Consider the following 20,130-nt stretch of genomic DNA (forward strand, 5'->3'; position numbering starts at 1 on the left):
CAATAACGTGCATCAGAAATCCCTCATCCTATTAGTTCTGAAATCTTTTATCCCAAGAGACGATCTGAGTTATTGCAGATGTTGGAGGTTTTCCTGTGAAAGGACATTATGAAATGAGAGAGTTTAATCCTTTCTGTGCTGACTAGTACATTTTACCATCGTCAGCTCAACTATCTCCTGTCCTACTGATCCCTGAGTTTAGCAGAGATCTTTATGTTTAGCTAAATCTAACTAGATTTAATTCCAGTTGTAAAAAGGCCTCATAAACACCAGCTCCATCTTACAATATGATACATTTAACAACAATGGCTATCCACAACCAGCTCAATAGACACTTGTTAATCTCCCACAAACATCACGCCCGTTTCATAGCTGAACTCCCTAGAAGGACATCGTATGATAATGTGTCAATGGATGTGGTGTGGGAGAACACAGTGCCACGCAAGACACTGAGCTACAACCATCAGGAGCAATTTGAGGTTCAGTGTCTGACACTTTGGCATGTTGACAGTAGAAGCCGGCAAGCGATTCGCCAATCCTGCGTTTAATGGATGAACTGCTCTTCCAAACGGATGGTTGAAGGTGGAGACATGTGTATATATTAGTTGGGTGGATACTGGGAAACGTTTTTAAAGTGCACACACTGCTGCTGGTTTTGGGTCGCACATTCAATGCTTATTAATGCAGAGCTCAACAAAAGCACGTTTACATTTTACGCCAAACTCAGATTTGACGAAATAGGGCCGATAATGTTAATGTAGCAGTAAAGCTGAACTTCACAGATTATCTCCCTGGCTGGTGTTTTTGCCTTCGGTGCAACTTTACACTGGAGTCAAACTCCTTTTGCATAAAGCTCATGTTGTAATGAACAGTCGGCCTCCAACACATCCTGCCCGGGGGACCGACGACTGCGGTTTCTTAATCCGTGGTTGCAAAAGTAATGAATCTGAGAAACTACTTTCAGTTTGTTTCCACATGATTGGCACATTTGGCAAGACGGGAAGACCCAGCCCAGACACTGATGTCATTTCTCTTATTGAATCTGTTCCAGACACAAAGCCAACACTGTTTCAGCAGATCTGTGGCTCTGACTTCAGACTCCACCCTCTTTGGTAGCATTGAGATAAGGCCCGGCAGCAGCCAGCACATCGCACACGGTGGTGCCTGTGTTCGTGTGATGTGGGAGTCATGCTGGCTGGAGCTCAGTGTTGCAGAAGCGAGTCCACACAACAACCCGGTGACTTGCTTTCACCGGGGCAAACAGAGTTCACCGCCCAGCAGATGTTGGGCTTGTTCTGTCTGTCGTCGCCTTTCGCCTCACAGGTGTTTACTAAATATCAATAGCACCTTTCTAGACAAGGTCCAAGTCAGTTTAATCTGGGTTCTCTCTGGAAGTCACTGGAAACCAATGGACGTAATAACTCCTGGTTCTCATTATGAATGATGGATGAGAATAAACAGTACAACTCATTTAAAAACCCAGGTCTCTGCCAGAGATGGCGATATGAAAGCGGACCCTTTGTTGTGGCTTCTGTAGAGTAATTCTAGCGTCTTGTGTGTGTGCTTATCTGATTTTGATAAGCTCTAAATCTGCTTGATATTTAGAACAATTGTTTCTTAATTCAGCCAGGTCACATTATACCGTCCATGCTTCTTGCTAATGATGCAGTTCAGACTTCTCAAACTGTTGGAAAAGATTACAAACAGAACGGTGCACACGCCCCAAAACACCGTTCTTACGGCCATAATTGCGTTATTTTCTGCTTTTCTAAATTTGTTTTGTAGATCTCTGTCCAGATGAATGAGTAAAATAGAGAAAATGTAGCTAAATCACCACCCATACATCTGGCATCCCTAGCTGTGTCCCTCCTAAACCTGTAAATGACTGCGGATTGTAATATGCTGTGTGATTTCAAATGAATCAAAGTGAACAAAGGAATTCCTCTCTTTTAATCTGGAAAAGCCTCTCTCCCTTTCTTCAAGTACAGCAGAACCCCCCCCCCCCCCCCCCCCCCCCCCTCTCCAGAGCCACATGAGTCTTTTGTTGTACCATGCCACCTTCTCAAGGAGGGGAAAAAACAAAGTGAGAAAAAGCTTTAGCCGCTTTCCAACAGGAATCTCTCCATCTCAGATAAAGAGCCTTAATTGAATGGAGGAGGAAGTGTAGGAAGTGTAAGTTCAGCAGATCCAGCGTTCCTCGCTATTGTTGAGCGATATTTATGTTCCTGGTGGATATCTGCTTCAGTGCTGAGCTGCTAAGACGTTTCATCCAGTTTCTCAAAAATGTATATCCAATTCAAAGTTTCTGCTTATTTCCTGCATATTTCCTGTTGACCTCAAGCTGCACAGGTTTTCATTCTTTCCCGGAGTTTCCTCTCAAACTCGCACTAAACACCGTGTCGTAGACTAAGTCACGGGACTGCTGGTGCTCGGGGTGGAGGTTGTCTGTGTGTTCAGAGCTGGTGTGGACTTTATGTATATCAGCTTCTAGTGAAAACCATATTATGACCATATGATCAAGCCAACTGTAATAAGTACAAGGTTTTCTGGAATGCTTAACAGCTGCACACAGTCGATTCTGTTAAACATTAACTGTATGAGGTTTCTCCATTTGTTTTTATATTGTAAAATATATTGAAATATTATTATTCATAACTAAATCGCCCAACCTTTTTTCTGTTTTATACCTTCACATATCTGTGAGCATCTATCTAACAGTAGGTGTTTTTCTCTCTGTAGACATTTTGACATGTCACAGTAGGAGAAGCACAGGTGTAAATAATAACAGCAACGATGGCAGGAATACATTTAGGCGCTTCAGTTCAGCGTGCTGGTCTTCTCCATGCTGAGTCACTGTCGTGGCTTTTTAACGGAACAAAACCATCGTCAATGTCCGAAGTAACACCGGTGCTTCTCTGCTACTAAAAGGCCAAACACACATGTGTACAAACAATAAATGCCAGCATGACACACCCACAGCTACGTCTACAGCTGTTCGTCTGTAGTCCAGCTGTTTGTTCCAGTCATCAGCAGCAGGTGGCACTGCCCTCTCTCCACTGTGTGTTCCCATGGGGCACAGCTGCGTCCTCCACAACAAGTAAATTGCATTTAAGCACAGACAGTCCTGCTTTGTGGATCAGCCTTCTCTTCTTGGTTTGTCGACTTCAGTCTTTTTTTTGAATACCAGCGTTTTGTCGGCTGCAGATGTTGATTTGGCTTTTATCAAGGAACTCATTCCAGTGCTGCTGTACCGGAGCCAGACGACCTCCCAATGTAAACAGGGACAAAGAGACAATTTAATTACCGCCGGCCATGTGATCCTCACAGCACCATAGACGGCACTGTCATGTCTGGTGTGTCTGACCCTTGTGTGTGTGTGTGTGTGTGCGTGTGTGTCAACATGCAGTATACGTTGATGCTTGTCCTTGAATGTGTGCGTGCGGCCTGAGATTGTATATCTAAAGACATCCGTCCCTCGGGCTCTGTCAGCCCTTTCAGATGGTCCATGATAATCACCCTCATGATGAGGGCCAGCCAGAGAGGATTAAGGCAGACCTGAATTCCCCCGAGTCTTTCCTTACAGGAAGTATCGTCTCCCGTCTGTAAGACGAAATGCATGCCCCCCGCCCTCATCCAGGCTACTTCTGTACGTGTCACATTAAGGGGGGGGCGGGTTTAGGAGGGGATTTGCCTCCTGTGTGGTTTGTTAGACTGGCATGTCTGTTGACCTGATACTATTTGTGTTGCTCTCCGTCTACTACTTACGGTAGTCATTACTGCTGTGTAAGTTGGCACACTTTGCATTGTGAGCTATTAAGATTGGGATCGTGTTACGTTTAGTTCTTCCTCCCACAGGCAGAAAATGAATTCTTGGCTAAATTGTGTTTCTTTTTCTCTCTCTCTCTCTTCCTCTCTTCCTCTCTTCCTCATGTTGAACTGAACTACTGGAGATCATATCCCAGACACAAGCTGAACTTTTCAAACCAGATCTCTGTCTTTGTGGTTTAGACAAGTCACGGCCTCTAAAACATCTCTTTTTGCAAGCCATGCAGTATCTAGATGAGACTCATTAAGCTCATTCACTTTCTCTACGACATCCAAAGCAATGACTTAATCACAAAACCCTGATTCCTTAAGAATGTGTGAGTATTGTAAGACTTGCAAAGCTCAGAGATCAATCAAGATTAATGGAAAGGCTTTGTGGCCCATTTTAAGTGTGTGTGTGTGTGTGTGTGTGTGTGTGTGTGTGTGTGTGTGTGTGTGTGTGTGTGTGTGTGTGTGTGTGTGTGTGTGTGTGTGTGTGTGTGTGTGTGTGTGTGTGTGTGTGAGAGAGAGTGTATTAGATAAAAAGATTATTTGTAGCATGTAGGCCACAAGTCACCTCTCCTCCCCACCATGAATGAACACACACACACACACACACAGATTCCTCTTGTACCACTCTGGTCCTGGTATTGCCAGCTGGAGGGTCTGGGTTTGATGTGACAGCCATTGTAAGCAGTCTTGTGCATACTGCTGTTGTTTTTCCCATATCTTTGATTTTTTTAATTTGACCGATTGATTCATGTTTCCACATTATTATTTCAGTAGTAGTTGATTTCTGTACCGGTTGATTATATTATTAGTGTGGGATTTAGGGCACGACAGGCTTGCAGCAAGGTGACAGGGCAGATGTTGCGTCACCTTCCTAAAGCCAGGACGCCCTCTGCAGACACGGTCTGCCGTCATTTCAGCTCATCTGCATATCGGCAGCAGATTGGCCAAAACACGAGAGCGGGGCGGGGCTATTGAAATCCTGCAGATGCAGAGTGGCAGAGATCGATGGTGTACCTGTTTAAAAAAAAAAAAAAAAAGAGGTTTCCAGTCCAAGTGTGTGTGGGGTGGGGGGGGGGGGGTGGAAGAGAACTGGATGCCATCTGATTGGTGAGGCAGAGAAAATAGGTGTGCTTATGTAACGTGGGGTGCCCTGAAGCTAAAGAAGTGACACTCACTCTGCAGCTTTCCAAAGGCCTCTTTTTTTACTGGTTTCTGTCTCTTGTCTGGCTGTCTGGTGGAACTGAAGGAATACTGGTTCCGAACGGATGACATGGCAGCAAACACAGAAACAAACGGGGATACAGAGGTATGTGCTTGTTGCTTTTCTTCTAGCTGACCCTGCAATTAAGTATATCGCTGTGTTTGTGGGCCGCTCTGTGTTTCTTTCTTTCGAGCTGTCCAACATGGTCGTCTGTGGCTGCAGGTTTCCCCTCTGTAGCACATACACATGTGTCAGAGTACAGATTATCCACATGTGAGCGGGACATGTGACATGGCTTTTTACTCTATGAACATATAAATAATGATGATTTTTCTGCTGAGCTACTGAGAGGTTTTTAGTTTTCCACATGACTGCAGAAACACAGTGTTGAGCTTTTTCCCTGCTGTCCACCTCTAAGATGTTAGAGCACACGTGTATTGATCCGATGTGACGGCTTAATGCATTGAGAGAGTCTTCCACCATCAGAGACACTCAAGACACTGACAGGAATTCATTTGGGGCAGAGATGCAGGTTCCTGTAGTGTACTGGCATCTCTTTATCTTCCTGTGACCGTCCTGTGAGTTTGAACCTGAAGAGAAACTCTTAATTGTGTTTTATGTTTCACCAAATATGTGGAGTTAGGGTCACGTGGAAATTGATCAGCTCTATTGTGGAAGTGTGTGGTGAAGGGGGACTATTTCTCTGGCTGGGTGACGGCGTTCACTGGTTAATCTCGGATGGTTTGGCACCTCTCTCTGTCTCTCCCTCTCTCTCTCTCTCTCTGTCTGTCTCTGTCTCTGTCTCTCTCTCTCTCTCTGTCTGTCTCTGTCTCTGTCTCTCTCCCTCTTTCTCTCTCTCTCTGTCTCTCTCTGTCTTCCTCTCTCCCTCTGCACTGAGCCAGCTCCACACAGAGTCCTGCTATAACTGTCCAAACAACCACAGCATTCACACAGGGTGCACATGGCTCACTTCACCACCTGCTACTGGCATCTCCACAAGGGGAAACCTCACTGATATTCAGCCTTTTGCTTTCCACAACATTCACTTCTTTAAAATAGGGATAAACACTGAGCGTTGTTTCTGGTGAATGCCTTTGAATATCCACATTTATATTCATGCTTGTTTCTTGAAAGGCTGTCTCAAATGCAACAGGAGCTTAAGATCAGTGCACACAAATCGGTTACTGCACTGTGTGCTCCATCTCCCACACTTGAGCAGCCTCCAAGTTTAAGGAAGCATTCCTGCCAGCAGGGGCGAAGCTTGCCAAGGCAAAAAATGATTTAGCATTCATTGAGTAATGGCGCTGTAATTATTGCAGCTGGATTATAAATGACTCTGTCGACTGCATTTCGTCCCAAGCTGAAATCTGCTTTCATCATAGAAGGTCAATAACAACACGGCGTATACTTTCTTTATGACTTCTGATTGCATTTCCCATGTCGTACAGGGAGCATTCCAAGTGGGCCCCCCCCCCCCCCCCCAGAGAGCTGCTGTGTTTCATGCAACAAATCATCATCCGTCAGCACTGTGGCAGCCAAAACCACTACCACGATCCAACACTAACAAAGCAGCGGAGCAAACCACACAAAGTGTTTAGGTTGAAACGGGTTTCATGTCCTTCGATTGTTTCTCAGGGACTATCATGGGCTCTAGTCTCCTCCATAGAACGTCCCACAAGTCTCTGACATACTCAAGAGCCTTACAATGGTCTCCTTGATACGCTTTTCACTGAAAGGGCATTTGTTTCTGTAGTCGTGCAGCAACCTGCCATTTGCCCCTCAGACTGCTTATTAAATTTCATTAAAAGTATGGTATCCCTGTGTACGCAATAAACTGCTCTGTGGTCAAATACTCTGCTATAGCTCCACTTTATTCAATTCACATGACAAACGGGACATTCCAGGCCAGCATCTCCTCCAGAGCGCAGATCTTAGATTGAGCACAAGATTAAGTTCAGCATCAGAGTCCGTTAAAGAGGCACCGACTCATGTGCTGCAGCTGTTGACCAAGACAGATGCTTTCATTAGGACTTAATGTTCCTGTCCACATATCTTTATGTCTAATTTATTTAACTATGTAAAAAATGTTTGAAGTAATGTGAGGAAGTATTTAAAGCCAAGTAGGCTTGAGTTGTGTCACTGTATGTGTAGGCGTGTTTGTATCAAAGTTGTCCTGAAGTTGTGTTTTTGTCCATGTGTCTCGCTCCAGGGCCTCAGCTTTATTAAGCCGCTCTGGACCTGAACCAGCCCCATGTGGTTTCACCGGGTCTGAGGCTTATTTATCCTTTTTTTCAAAACTCTGCATGGCATCACAGCTGATAAAGGTTGCTTATTAGTCACGGTGGACCAAACCCTCAAGAGGAACGGAAATGTCAGTTTGGCTAGTTATGGAAATTGTAATTGGTTCAGGTCTCAGCTGTGGCTCGTTCCAGTGGGAGACTCTGTGAGGCCACCGAATGGAAATGTGTGAAATTGATGTCAGAGCCCATTACGGTTCTTTCTAGATACAGAAGACATCATCATCTAATTAATATTGCAAAGATGCAATCGTACCCAAAGTTAAGCCACAGTGTCTTGTTGGTTCTCTTACTTTTAATTGACAGACCATGTTTTTTATTTTGAAAGGAATAGTGACTGATGTGTTTTCTGTGTTGTTATGGCTCACCAGAGCTGGATTGATGTTTGTATGGACCGTCAATCATGTGTTTCCCAAGTATATTGATTTATCTGCTACACACACCATAGCCTGACTTTGCTTTTCTATTGGCTGTGATCTGGTAGTGGCCGTGCACAACACAGATATAGATTGTTGGCAGATAGTAGATGTTTGACTTTGGATGATATTAGAGTATTTGACACTTAACTATGCGCAAAAACACACAAAAAAACTACAATTCATGCATGATAGAAGCATGCCGTCTGAGCAGGGAGGGAACAACGCGAATATATAGTTTTTATTGTTAAAACTTTTTATTGTTAAAACTATGCTAATAACAATGTCAGGATGGAATATAGACCTATCCAGACCTATACAATATTACTGATATTTAAAAATGTGTATTCATTATATAAATGATGGATCTGATTCATCAGGTGAGGTCAAAATTAGGACGGAAAATGTTTAAAATGTCAAAAGAGAGAGAAACGCACGCTATTGGTCTTAATGGGAGCAGGTCGACTTAAAGGAAACATCAGTGGATATTTTATTGGAATATATATGGACCAATAGCATAACATGGAAAGTATAAATGGATCATGCAGAGAAGTAATTAGCTGCACTCGTCTATATCCGTCCTAGACGGTGTGATCTTGTTGTTGTTGTTGTTCAAAACACTAATACCTTAAATTATGATAATAAACTTTGGCATGTCGGATTGACTTACAATTCAAAGTGTTATTTATGTAACGAGCAGCTTCATTGGAAGAAATACAACAAAGTAAAGAACGATCGTGTAGTTTTTATTTGACTGGCTTAATGGGGCCGTTTAGCATTTGTGATATTAGTTTTTGACTCATTTTGGGAGAGTTGAACAGTTATAGCACAAGTCCCTGCACAGTCAGACCTCCACCTGCGGTTGATCTGTGGAAAACTGGAGTTCAGCGAGTGACGCAAAAGAGCAATTCAGTGGGATTAAATTCCAGCAAAGGATCGAGTGTTAAACTGCTTCTGTGTGACGGGAGAAACGGGCTTCATAAAGCTCTGGACTAGTGGAAATGTTTGCGTGTGGAAAAAGTTCTCACAGTAAGAAATCGGATCAAATCTCTCCTCTCAACTGAACTTCTGAGATTACTCAAGCGTAACAATTCTCCCGTCGTCGCTCTCCTCCAGGAGGGAACGCTAATACTAATGTCGAACCCGGAGAATTCCTTCTCTTCTTGAGTGCCTTAAACCCTTTCTGCTGTAACTGTGTATTTTTACCTTAACTATCAAGACTAATAACCTCACGGACCGATAACCTGGCTGGTTCGGTTGGAGAGGAAGATGTGGCATCGCGTTCCAGTTTTTGACTTCAGAGTGCTCAGTGGAAAGAGAATCCAGTACCTGCACACAGCGATGCCTCACGTAGACTTAAAGAATGTGTAACCAGATAGCATGTGTGGCTGAGAGGAGGGAAACCTCTGACCCAGCTCAGAAGGTAGGGTCCACATTCACAAAGGCCACTGAGGGAAAGATACACACACACACACACACTCCTCAAGAAGATAACGTAAATGTAAAGGTTTGAAGTTTATAATGCGGCATAAAAAAATGGAGAAATGTTTCAAAGTGTTTCATCTGCTGCTAAACATGAATAATAAGTGTGTGTGTGGTTTTATCCCAGACACCACGTCATCGTGTGTGTGTCTTATGAAGACAAACACCCCGCGGAGGAGACGGTCGGATTGCAATTGTTGGAGCAACTTGCTGCTTAAATTTGCATGTGAATGAGGAAATCTCCTCAATGCTTAATGTGGAGCATGAAGGCAAAGCACGTTGGTATTTAAATAGTTTCTAATTCATTTATTTATAAGCTTAATTAGTGAATTCATTAGCATAGCAGGTTGTGTTTGATATATAATTTTTTGATTATGATGGGGATGCTAAGCAGCTCAAGTGGCGCTTGGTTGGATACACAGGTTGTATTCACCGTAGAGGTTTGTTATGACTCTTTACTGAACCCCAGCAATGTGTACGTATGTTGGAGAATAGCATTAATTGTCCGCGTGTGTCTCGTAAAGAGCTCTATACTGCTAGATTCAGCATCATGAAGCGTGTTCTTGGTGTGAACGGTGATGCGTAGCTCGTTAGTTCTGCTGATCAGTTCTGGGGGGGGGGGGGGGGCACACCGAGTAGCTCGATGGGGCTGAAGGTCCCTGTGTCCTCTGGGATGGAGGCGTATAAATGCTGGAGCCTCTGGTTTCTGCTTCCTGCTGGAGCGGGCATAACGAGCAGTGAACGCAGAGGCAAGAAGAAGAAGAAGAAGAAGAGGCTTTACGTGCTGATTAAAGGTACCACAGGTGAGGCTCTGTGTAGACGGGGGGGGGGGGTCTGAGAGTCTGTGATGCAACTTTTGGGATCTGCTTTTCTAAAGATGAAGGCTTTAGTGGTTTGATGTTGTTTCTGTAGGCACGGCAGTTGTGATTTTAACAAGAGATTACATCTGATGATCTTGGTTCTCTCAACCAGTTTGCTTTTTCAACACCAAAATCAAACAGAAAGAGGGAAATTGAATTATAATGTTGTCGGCGATTCTGCTCCAAAGTTGTCCGAGCTTTGCGATCGACCATCTTTTTTATGTGGGTCACAGGATCCGCCATGTTGGACATTGATCTCTGTGCTTTGATTGTAGCACAGGAAAGCAGGTCACTGGTTTTCAAACTGTGAAACTATCAATTTCTCCTCTGCCCTAAAGCTCTACATCCCAGCTTAATTAAAACTGTAGGCCGCGGACGGAGGACACGAACCGTGTACGGGTGAAAGATTACATGTGAGGTTTACATTGATGGAGGGATATCAAACTTAACAATCTGTCGAAATTTAACTTCGGACTTAAAATACTTCAGAGTGGGGATATTACCATGTAAGCGAATAAAACAAATGGTGACTATTGACTCCAGAGCGGCTCTAAATACCTGACACCCTTTGGCAGAAGTGTGACTCGGCATCTTTTCCTTTGCTCTTCATCAAACTTTCAAAGACTCCCTGCATTATGCAGCTGGCACATATGATCTTATCTGTTGACACTGACACTGGGCTGGACTGGTGCATTGTTGGTGCCTGAAACACTGAATGGTCTGGTGTCAAAATGCCATTAAGCATCGCTCAATCATCTCTCTCTGGTTCCTCTTATCTGCACTGCAATCACACCATTTCCTCTGGTAAATGGTGTGTTGTTGTTTTTGTATGTCGTAACTTTTGCTTTATTTAATTTATTTTCTTTTCCTCTTCCGTCTTGTTTTATCGTCTTTCCCGATCGTTCCCTCCTTTTGTCCCGTTGCCCCCGGCTCTTGAACCTCACGCACCTTATTTCCTCATGGCGACCCTCCCTGTCCCCCTTTGTCCTGGTAAACCTCTCCGCATGTGTGCGCCCTTCTGGTTGGAGATTGCAGAGTGCACTCTAGCCCCAGTTGCAATGGAGGACAGTGACCACGAGGCTCACTCTTCATCAGACGAGCATGACTCCTGCCCTGCCTCCCCCAATCACAGCAGGGACCATGATGCTGAACAGGTACCAGTGACACCGCCCCAAAAAAACTCCTTGTTAAATCCCCCCTGTAGTGGCAGAATTTATGTTATTTGGGCAACTTAACCTGTTGAGCCTCAGCAAACGCAATATATAGATATTTTTCATACAGACTAGTATTTTATAAGTTTAAGTTCTGCCCCGTACTTTTACCCCTTAGCTCGTACATGGGGCGTAAACATAACATGAGTCACAGTTCGGGCCTACTGCTGAATTGAAATTGCCTCATTGCTTTCTGAGGACCACTGCATAATTTATCTTTGTGCTCGACTAGCAGGGAGACTTTAGTTTGTGGTAACTGGAGTCCAGCATATGCACATCATCCTACACTTCAGCTGTGTATCCTCTTACAGGAAAAAAAGTTCCTTTTTAACTTTTAATTTTAGCTTTATTTCTGATAGCTTAGTGTGTATAAGAGTGAACTCATGTGCCCTAATGCCTGTCCTCTAATAACAACCATGAAGAAAACCTTTTGGCCTCACATTAGCGCTGCAGAATTTATGAAGTGCTCAGGAGATTTATAATCCATGATGTAGGAAAAACTCACTCTCTGCTTCCAGGAATGTACAATTACATGCATGTCCAAGTATCACAGCTTATTCAATATTAGTTTCATCGTAATGAAATAACACACGACTACACCGAGACACACGTCTGGTGTTATTGCTCACCTAACGTGATCCATCCTCATTAATGATGATGGGCCGTGATAACCAGCTGTGCCTTTCATGTCGCATTATTTTACGTCACCATGAAATATTGCCACCGTTTCTAAAAGTGTTCATTTTCCACCCTCTGGATCTCGATTCCCTTCCCCTTCCACAATGAAACCTGAACTTTCCACTCCGCCCTGTGTTTTTTTTGTTTCCACCCGTTCCTCTCCTCCGCCTCGTCCGCCCCCTTCAACCGTGGTGTCTCTGTAGCATTCAAGCCATTCAGACGACTCAGAGGTGGAGAACATTATGCAAGACCCTCACCACCAAGGAGGGCACGGCCACCGTGACCACACACATGACCACCACCACCACCACCACCACCATCACGGCCATGAGCCTGATGACGCAGACGGGGAAGCTGAGGGCAAAGACCGCCCTCAGACTCCGTCACATCTGCCCCCCCCTGTGGCGGGCCGGGCGGAGTCGGGTTCATGTTCAGAGCCCAGTGTGCCGCCGAGCAAAAGTGTGGAGTTTGACTTGTCGTCAGTCCCCAGGCCCAAGAGTCCCTGGGGCCGATATGACCCGTACAACAATAACGAGGTAACGCAGGGTCAGGAAACCCCAGAAAGGATGAACAAGACCTGTGTGGTTCAGTTCTGCTGTGGAGGCGATGTTGTTTGTGTGCTGGTGGAGAAGGTTCAGAGGATGTGACTGAGCTGTAATATGTTGCTTTATGTGCTATAACAAAAAAAGGTAGATTTGTGCTTATATTCCTCTGGTGGAATAGGTTGTGATTAGGGCTGTGAGATGGTAGTGATGCTTCTTCATTTGGTGTTTATTTAGGTGTTTTGGAGCGGTTGATAACAGAGCTGTCTAGTTCTAGTCATATATTCAGGGTAGTGTGTGCTTCCCTGATGTATTATTTCATCTTTCTGTGTTGTTTTTCAGGACCAGGACAAGGAGTACGTGGGTTTTGCAACGCTGCCAAACCAGGTTCACCGCAAGTCGGTGAAGAAGGGATTTGACTTCACGCTCATGGTGGCAGGTAAGTCCTCGTTTGCACATTAGCAGACATTTTGATCTTAAGCCCACCTTTTGGCTTTGAAGAGACCGAGAAGACTTCGACCTTGCTCTTTACTTCTTTGTTGTTCTTCGTTTGAAGGGGAGTCTGGCCTGGGAAAGTCCACCCTGGTCAACAGTCTCTTTCTCACAGATCTTTATAAAGATAGGAAGCTGCTCAATGCTGAAGGTGAGGGAGCCACAGCTTGTGATGTACTTTTTGTTGTTGTTGTTTTATTAGATAGTTGCCCTACAGTGGTCTGTTTGTGTCCTTTCCCGTAGAGCGCATCACACAAACAGTAGAAATCACCAAACACACGGTGGATATAGAAGAGAAAGGTGTCAAACTGAAGCTCACCATCGTGGACACCCCTGGGTTTGGGGATGCTGTAAACAACACAGAATGGTACAATGTCAAACATCTTTTCATGAAATACCTGATAGGAAAGAAAGCAACCATTTTCGGGTCTGTGCCGTGTGTGTGCATTGCCTGCGAGACTGACTGTCCCCGTGTGTTTCTGCTCTAGCTGGAAGTCAGTGGCCGACTACATCGACCAGCAGTTTGAGCAGTACTTCAGGGACGAGAGTGGCCTCAACCGCAAGAACATCCAGGACAACCGCGTGCACTGCTGCCTCTATTTCATCTCACCCTTTGGTCACGGGTATGACAAATCCTCCGTGCTCTCCTAGGGATGAGTTAGCCTCCTCTGTCTCTTTTATCGCCCCTAATAACGGGGCGTGTTAACCTCTTTCTGCTGCAGTGGTGAACTCTGTGCTGCCGGCATTTACATCAGACCAGTGACTGCCTTTGACGTTCCCTAAATTACATGCATGCTAATATACAACTTTTTATTTCCTGCACAAACACAACCACATAAGTATTCAGTTTTATCGTAAATCTCTAGTGTACCAGTATTTACTTGCAGCTCAGTCAGTCCCATAAATTGTTAATGCGGTGGCCTCCTGCCTAGAGTTAAAACAGCTCTCCGCCGCCTTCAGGTGAATCCAGTGCAGAAGTTTCACTCTAATCATTTGTTTGTGCTGATGTGGTGCTTTTTGCTGCAGTTGTGCACATGCACTGTTCCACATCACTGTGTGCTCATTAAAGGACCAATTTGCTGTCAACCTTAAAGTATTGCTGCAGATTCATTCTTAAAGTGCAGTGATAGAGAAACTGCCCCCTCTGTTGATGAGCATCAGTCATTACTCATTAGAGACCAAGAGGTCACTGAGAGAGCAAACCTCTGCCACCGCTGACGAACAGGAGACATCATCTTATGTCTGCAAATCAATGTCTTTGGGCTGCTAGCATGTAATTACAGTCAGGCTCAAAACTAACATTTTTATTGGCAGAAGAACATCTTGATCATCACCAAGATGCATTATTGGTCCCAAAGAAAATCTGTTTATCTGTTTTCAAGATGTCTCAGTGATAGACATAGTATTAGTTCACTTTGAGGGTATTGTGTCTCACTGTACTTTATGTATGTTTCATATCTCCTCCAGCCTCCGGCCTTTGGATGTGGAATTTATGAAAGCTCTCCATGAGAAGGTTAACATCGTCCCCATTTTGGCCAAAGCAGACACACTCACCCCTGCTGAGGTCAAGAAAAAGAAATTCAAGGCAAGGCTGCTCCCAGTTCACTAATGACAAAACTCTTCATCCCTGAAATGAAACCGTCACTGCTTTTACACTCAAACTGCGTGTTTTCACTCTGTACTTTGTCTGCCGTCTGTTGCCCCGTAGATCCGAGAGGAGATCGAGCAGTACGGTATCAAGATATACCAGTTCCCTGACTGTGACTCCGACGAGGATGAGGACTTTAAGCAGCAGGACCATCAGCTAAAGGTACGAGCCAGAGATGCCAGAAGTCTTCAGGTGAATCAGAATAGACTAATATCAAGTACATCATTACACATTTTCTTTTTCTGATTTCTGATAATATCAAAAAAAACATTATGCACAACATATAAACCATGTAACACAAGACCTTGGAAGTCAGTCCACTACTGACTTCACAGTCTTGATGAGTCGACTGTTTTTAGCTCTCCTGGCATCATAAACTGGCAGCAAGGACACAGTCATTGTGTGCCAGTGTTTCTCTCTTTGCCTCCGTCCTTGAGTAGCCTCTGATAAGAGCGCTGTGTTAACGGCAGCAGACAAATGAGGAATAAAAGATGGAAGAATAGAGATTATGAATATGAAGTTATTTATAGCAAAAATATGGAGTGGAGTAATTTGACAGTACGCAGCAATGACAAAGAAAGAAAAGGTGGCAGTGAGGAGGGAAATGTGGAGAGGTAGAAACGTAACAACAATAAACACATCTGCACTGCACCACTCACCGGTCCTCTTCGACACCCTCCCCTGCCAGATTCCTTTGAAGCGTTGTTTAAATTGTTACGCTCCTTTTCTGTTCTCCCAACAAGGAAAGCATTCCCTTTGCAGTGATTGGCAGCAACACAGTGGTGGAGGCCAAAGGGAAGAGGGTGCGAGGTCGTCTCTATCCCTGGGGCATCGTAGAAGGTAGGCCCGCCCTCATCCTCCATCACAAGTTAAAGTGATTTGTACATTTTTAGTCAGCGTTGCCTGCATGATTCAGTATCAGCAGTTTATGAAGAATGCTTAATGTATAGTTTAAATTTGCAGTGGAGAACTCGGCACACTGTGACTTCGTGAAGCTGAGGAACATGCTCGTTCGCACACATATGCAAGATCTGAAGGACGTGACCCGGGAGACTCACTACGAGAACTACAGAGCCCATTGCATCCAGAACATGACCCGCATGGTCGTGAAGGAGCGCAACCGCAAGTACGCTTAAACTGAAGCAAAGGGGGGTCCTTTACATACTGCACTGAAGTGTAGGAATATTAGACTCTTCAATATCAAGAGATAAGAAATATAGACATTTAAAGACCAATGTTTTTGAAGAGCAAATCATTTAAAATGATGGATTTTTGGTATTTTAACAAGGTCTGTCAAATAGCATTAGTTAGATTTAGATTTAAAGAACTTTACGCGTGCAGATGACAGTTTTGTGATTGTGCTAAGAAGACTTTTAACACTGATGATCAGACACAGCTCTGGTCTTGACCTGGTGTCTGTGTACATAGTTTCTGGGCACCATGATAATCCTCTACAGACACAGTATGTGTATCAAACATGTTCCATGTTCCAGTGATCCTTAGTAGCCTCGTGTAATGCACTTGAATACCTCAGTCACTACGATTAGCCAATGCCATGTCCGATCCAGATCCATCTAGCCTTTTAGCCTCTCTCTTTGTGGTACAATAAATGTTTAATCTCTCTACAGTAAACTGACCAGGGAGAGCGGCACAGACTTCCCCATCCCCGTGGTGCCCGGTGTGCCTGACGAGACAGAAAAGCTCATCCGAGAGAAAGACGAGGAGGTACGGCACGCCGAACAACAACCGGACTCGCACCACCAATATGATCACGAGCACGAGTCTGAACACAGTTCTGCCCACCATGAGCCCTCAGAGCCTCAGTCCGACGCAGAGACACACCCAGATCAGAGAGATCTCTCTGATGAAGCCCTCTGAGTGTCTGTAGCGCACGGATGTATTTTTTTAATCCATAATCTTTCTTTGAAGGATCATGTTTTCTGAGGCTGACAATGAGTAGCCTTACAAAACATGAATTGGTGTAATTGTACATTCGAATCCCCGACTCCCCTGTCCTTGCAAGTCCTTTTGGCCCTTTGAACTGTGGGTAGGAAAAGAACAATGTCTCATAATCCCACTGAGAGTTTAACCCTGCATTGGTAAAAGCTAGGTCCATGGCAGGTGCGGTGCATACAAGGAACTAGTGTTGTTAGAAGTCAACAATCATTTTTACCCCTAGCAATTATATTTAAAGGCTAAATAAAATTGGTATTGAATATGTTATAAATTGTTTCTTTGGGCATTTGTTAGAAGAAATGAGGGATAAATACCATTACTGTAGATGAAAAAGTATTCCTATTAGGCTCCTTGTATCTGAGTTTTGTTTGACATGCAGTATGAACCCTCTCACTGGGATTACTTTTCAGATAAAGTAACTAAAGATGACACACGTAATTGTACATGGTGTGAGTTTTCATAGTAACCAAAGAAAGCCAATGATGCATCTGTTAATGGTGAATGATCACGATCGTTATCCCCACCTCCCCACTAAATCTATTTATTTTGTCAAATAAAGACATCATTTCTTTCAAGTTGTTCTTTTTTATTTTGTTTGTGTGTAACCAGCATTAAAATGTGGTTAAACATGACAACAGAGCTACAACAATCATTTAAATGGGAGAATTTGTTACTTTTTATCGTCTTGGATTATAATAACATGAATATTTTTGGGTTGTTCAGACAACAAGACATTATTCAAAATAATTTAGAATAATCACGGTAATAATGGTGACGCTGTACTTTCTCACTATGTGTTGGGAAACTGGACAAAGGGAAATATTTTGTCTATATTCGACACATGCTGCAATACAAAAAGCACAATCACGGCACAAGTCTGTATGTGTTTCCTTCAGTTTTGCTGGATTCCAACAAATGTTAAGATAAATCTGAGAGAATAAATATTTTAATTTGAGTCTTTTGACCCATTTTACTGCCTTTGTAATACAAGATACACTGTCATGTGGAGGAGCCAGCCGTTCCCTGCAGTTGTTCAGCACAGGTCCCGTGCTGTAGAAAGAGCCGTCTATTGAATTGTCATGTGTAAATAATTAGCCTGTATAAAAGGTTGACACCCCTTAGATTGCACACTGCCATTATTGCAACAGTAGATGTGTAAACCTGTGGATGTGTCGAATCAAACTGTGGTTCTAACATTCGTCTCATCTCTCCTCACAGTTGCGGCGGATGCAGGAGATGCTGGAGAGGATCCAGGATCAAATGCACACTCAGAAAGACGGCTATTAACACAGGACAGCGCCGCGTCCATGTCTCTCTGTTACTGGGATTCAAAAAAAAAAAGAAAATGACCCAGGAAACCGTCATTCCTTTCTAGAACATTGACCTCCCTTATGTGTCCACCCAGCCACCACTCAGCCTCACCAACAGCACGTAACACTTGGATCAGGGACCTGCAAGGAGGTGGTAAGATGTTCTGCAGCTTCCCTCTATCCTCTCTGACATTACGGCACCATTGCTGCCAAAACACTCGATCCTCCACTCCACTGTTTCCTATTTTGTCAAAACTCTAAAATAGTTCAGAAACAGTTTGTTTGAATAGACTTTAATGGTGAGAGGGGTGTTGTATTTAGCCACATGATCACAGGGTTATTCTATTTTTTACATCTGACATGAGGTTTACATGTGGTGACCTACTCTTTTTTTTTTTTTTTAGCATACTGTAATAATTTAATTTTCTATACTACACTCATACATATTTGTTGTACTGCTTTTCATCTTTTATGTGTTTTATTTAAACTACACAGCTTGTTTGATATGTATTTCCCTTCACCTGAGGTTCTTGCTGGTTGATTTGGTTTAATCTTAATCTGAGTTTAGATTCAGTTAAACTTTGCTTCATCAGTGTCTGCATGTTTCTCACAGTCGCCACCTCTGCTGCCTGACAGCATGGATGTTAGTGGCTCCACTCAACGTTAGCCAGTCTTAACTCAATGCAAGGCTTACTGTTCTGATTGCCATGTCAGCGTTTAAAATAATCCACCTTTTTTACAAGACAAAGAAGTCTATTATTAACTGCAGAATTCCCCCAAAACAGAGTTGTTCAGAGCTGATGACACCTGTTAGTCGGTAGAGAGGACTAGGACTTTGATACGACAAGACCCTCTGATTTGCATGAGACGAGTGTGTAAGGAAAGCTTGCGTCAAAGGCCGTGTATTTTTATTTTTTTTTGCATGTGTTGTGTGAAGGTTTATCAGATTGCAGATCAATTTAGTGATCATAAGGTTATTTATGGGCAATGGAAATATGTAGCTACTTTGTTGGGGAGAATATATTGAGAGGTGGATTTTTTATTTTATTTTATTTTGTTTGGTTATAATTATATCCAAGGGATATCAAATATTGGATGTGTGCTTAGCTTAACGTTTACCTTCACGTAACCAAAGCCAACAATGACCAACTTAATTGATTTTCCTTTTCAAAGTGCAAATCTAGTTTTGTATTGACAAGCTAAGAGTAATGAAAAACATTATGGGTTGAACTTGATTCTTTTGCTAATCGTTTCTATGTTCCGAATATAAACCAATGCATTGTTGTGTGACCTTTGTTATGTTAAAAAAAGAAGAAGACATTCCTCGAGCTTCTGTCCCGGAGTCAGGTATTACTTTTGTTTCTGATTTTTTTTTTTATATATTAAATTTGTCTTTTGTTATCCTACTTTTTGGAGTATATTTATGTAATAAATTTATAAATGAAGAAGACGATATGTACAAATTCTAATATCGTAATAAAAGATGAATATAATTCCAAGTCTCCATCGGACATTGGGTTTAGCTTTTATGTTGTGATAATGTCAGAAGAAATGAATGCTATGAGTTGATTTTAATAAACGAGTTTAACCTGTAACACATTTTAATCAACTAATCCTACATGAGATTTTCCACCATCACACTATGTGTGTTATAAGCGACATAGTCTACTGTAGTTTGCAGTACTTAAAGTTAGGACAACTGGAGGTGTGGCCCCGCCCCCTAGAGTGACGCTCACTAACGGACCGTTAGTGAGCGTCACGAACGGTCCGTTAGTGACGGTTGTAGTTAATTGCTAATTAACTAGCACCTGTGGCTCATTAAACGTTTGAATACATTTTTCTAGATCTCCCGAAACAAATGTGTATACAACCAAAGCTACTGTAAACTATAATGAACTTCCTCTTAGCAAAATGCTTTGAGTGGATTTTTCTTTATGCCTTGTTGTTGTCTTGGTTCAGACCGCGGAGCCTCATTCATGGCGGTTGTACTCCACTTCAGTGTAATTTGTGTGTTCTTCACCGGGATTGGTTGATGCCTTTATTCGCCGAGTCAAAGATCAGAAAAAAACGCCCTCGTGTAAAATTAGCAGTCTGAGTGAATGTACTCATTACAAAAACAACGGTTTGAAAATATATATTAAAGCTGAATTAATCCAACAAAAAACCGCCCCAGTGTGTAAAGGCCGTAAAACTGGTTTAGAGCTGTTTGGGTTCCCTCCTT

General features: G+C 43.2%; 1 protein-coding gene across 1 annotated transcript in view; it reads left to right on the forward strand.

The window, feature by feature from the left end:
• The window catches only part of LOC306701079 (septin-5-like), a 36,695-nt gene extending 17,282 nt beyond the window's left edge, over positions 1-19,413 (forward strand). Inside the window, exons 2-13 of the mRNA XM_079166315.1 lie at positions 11,108-11,232; positions 12,165-12,497; positions 12,846-12,942; positions 13,060-13,146; positions 13,239-13,362; positions 13,484-13,618; positions 14,463-14,580; positions 14,704-14,805; positions 15,387-15,483; positions 15,607-15,769; positions 16,272-16,368; positions 17,818-19,413. Coding sequence (XP_079022441.1) covers positions 11,108-11,232; positions 12,165-12,497; positions 12,846-12,942; positions 13,060-13,146; positions 13,239-13,362; positions 13,484-13,618; positions 14,463-14,580; positions 14,704-14,805; positions 15,387-15,483; positions 15,607-15,769; positions 16,272-16,368; positions 17,818-17,886 — 1,547 coding nt within the window. The 3' untranslated portion in view covers positions 17,887-19,413. The remainder of the gene's footprint in view (positions 1-11,107; positions 11,233-12,164; positions 12,498-12,845; positions 12,943-13,059; positions 13,147-13,238; positions 13,363-13,483; positions 13,619-14,462; positions 14,581-14,703; positions 14,806-15,386; positions 15,484-15,606; positions 15,770-16,271; positions 16,369-17,817) is intronic.
• Positions 19,414-20,130: the final 717 nt, after the last annotated feature.

This window comes from Pholis gunnellus, assembly GCF_910591455.1.
Source record: "Pholis gunnellus genome assembly, chromosome: 9".
NCBI lineage: Eukaryota > Metazoa > Chordata > Actinopteri > Perciformes > Pholidae > Pholis > Pholis gunnellus.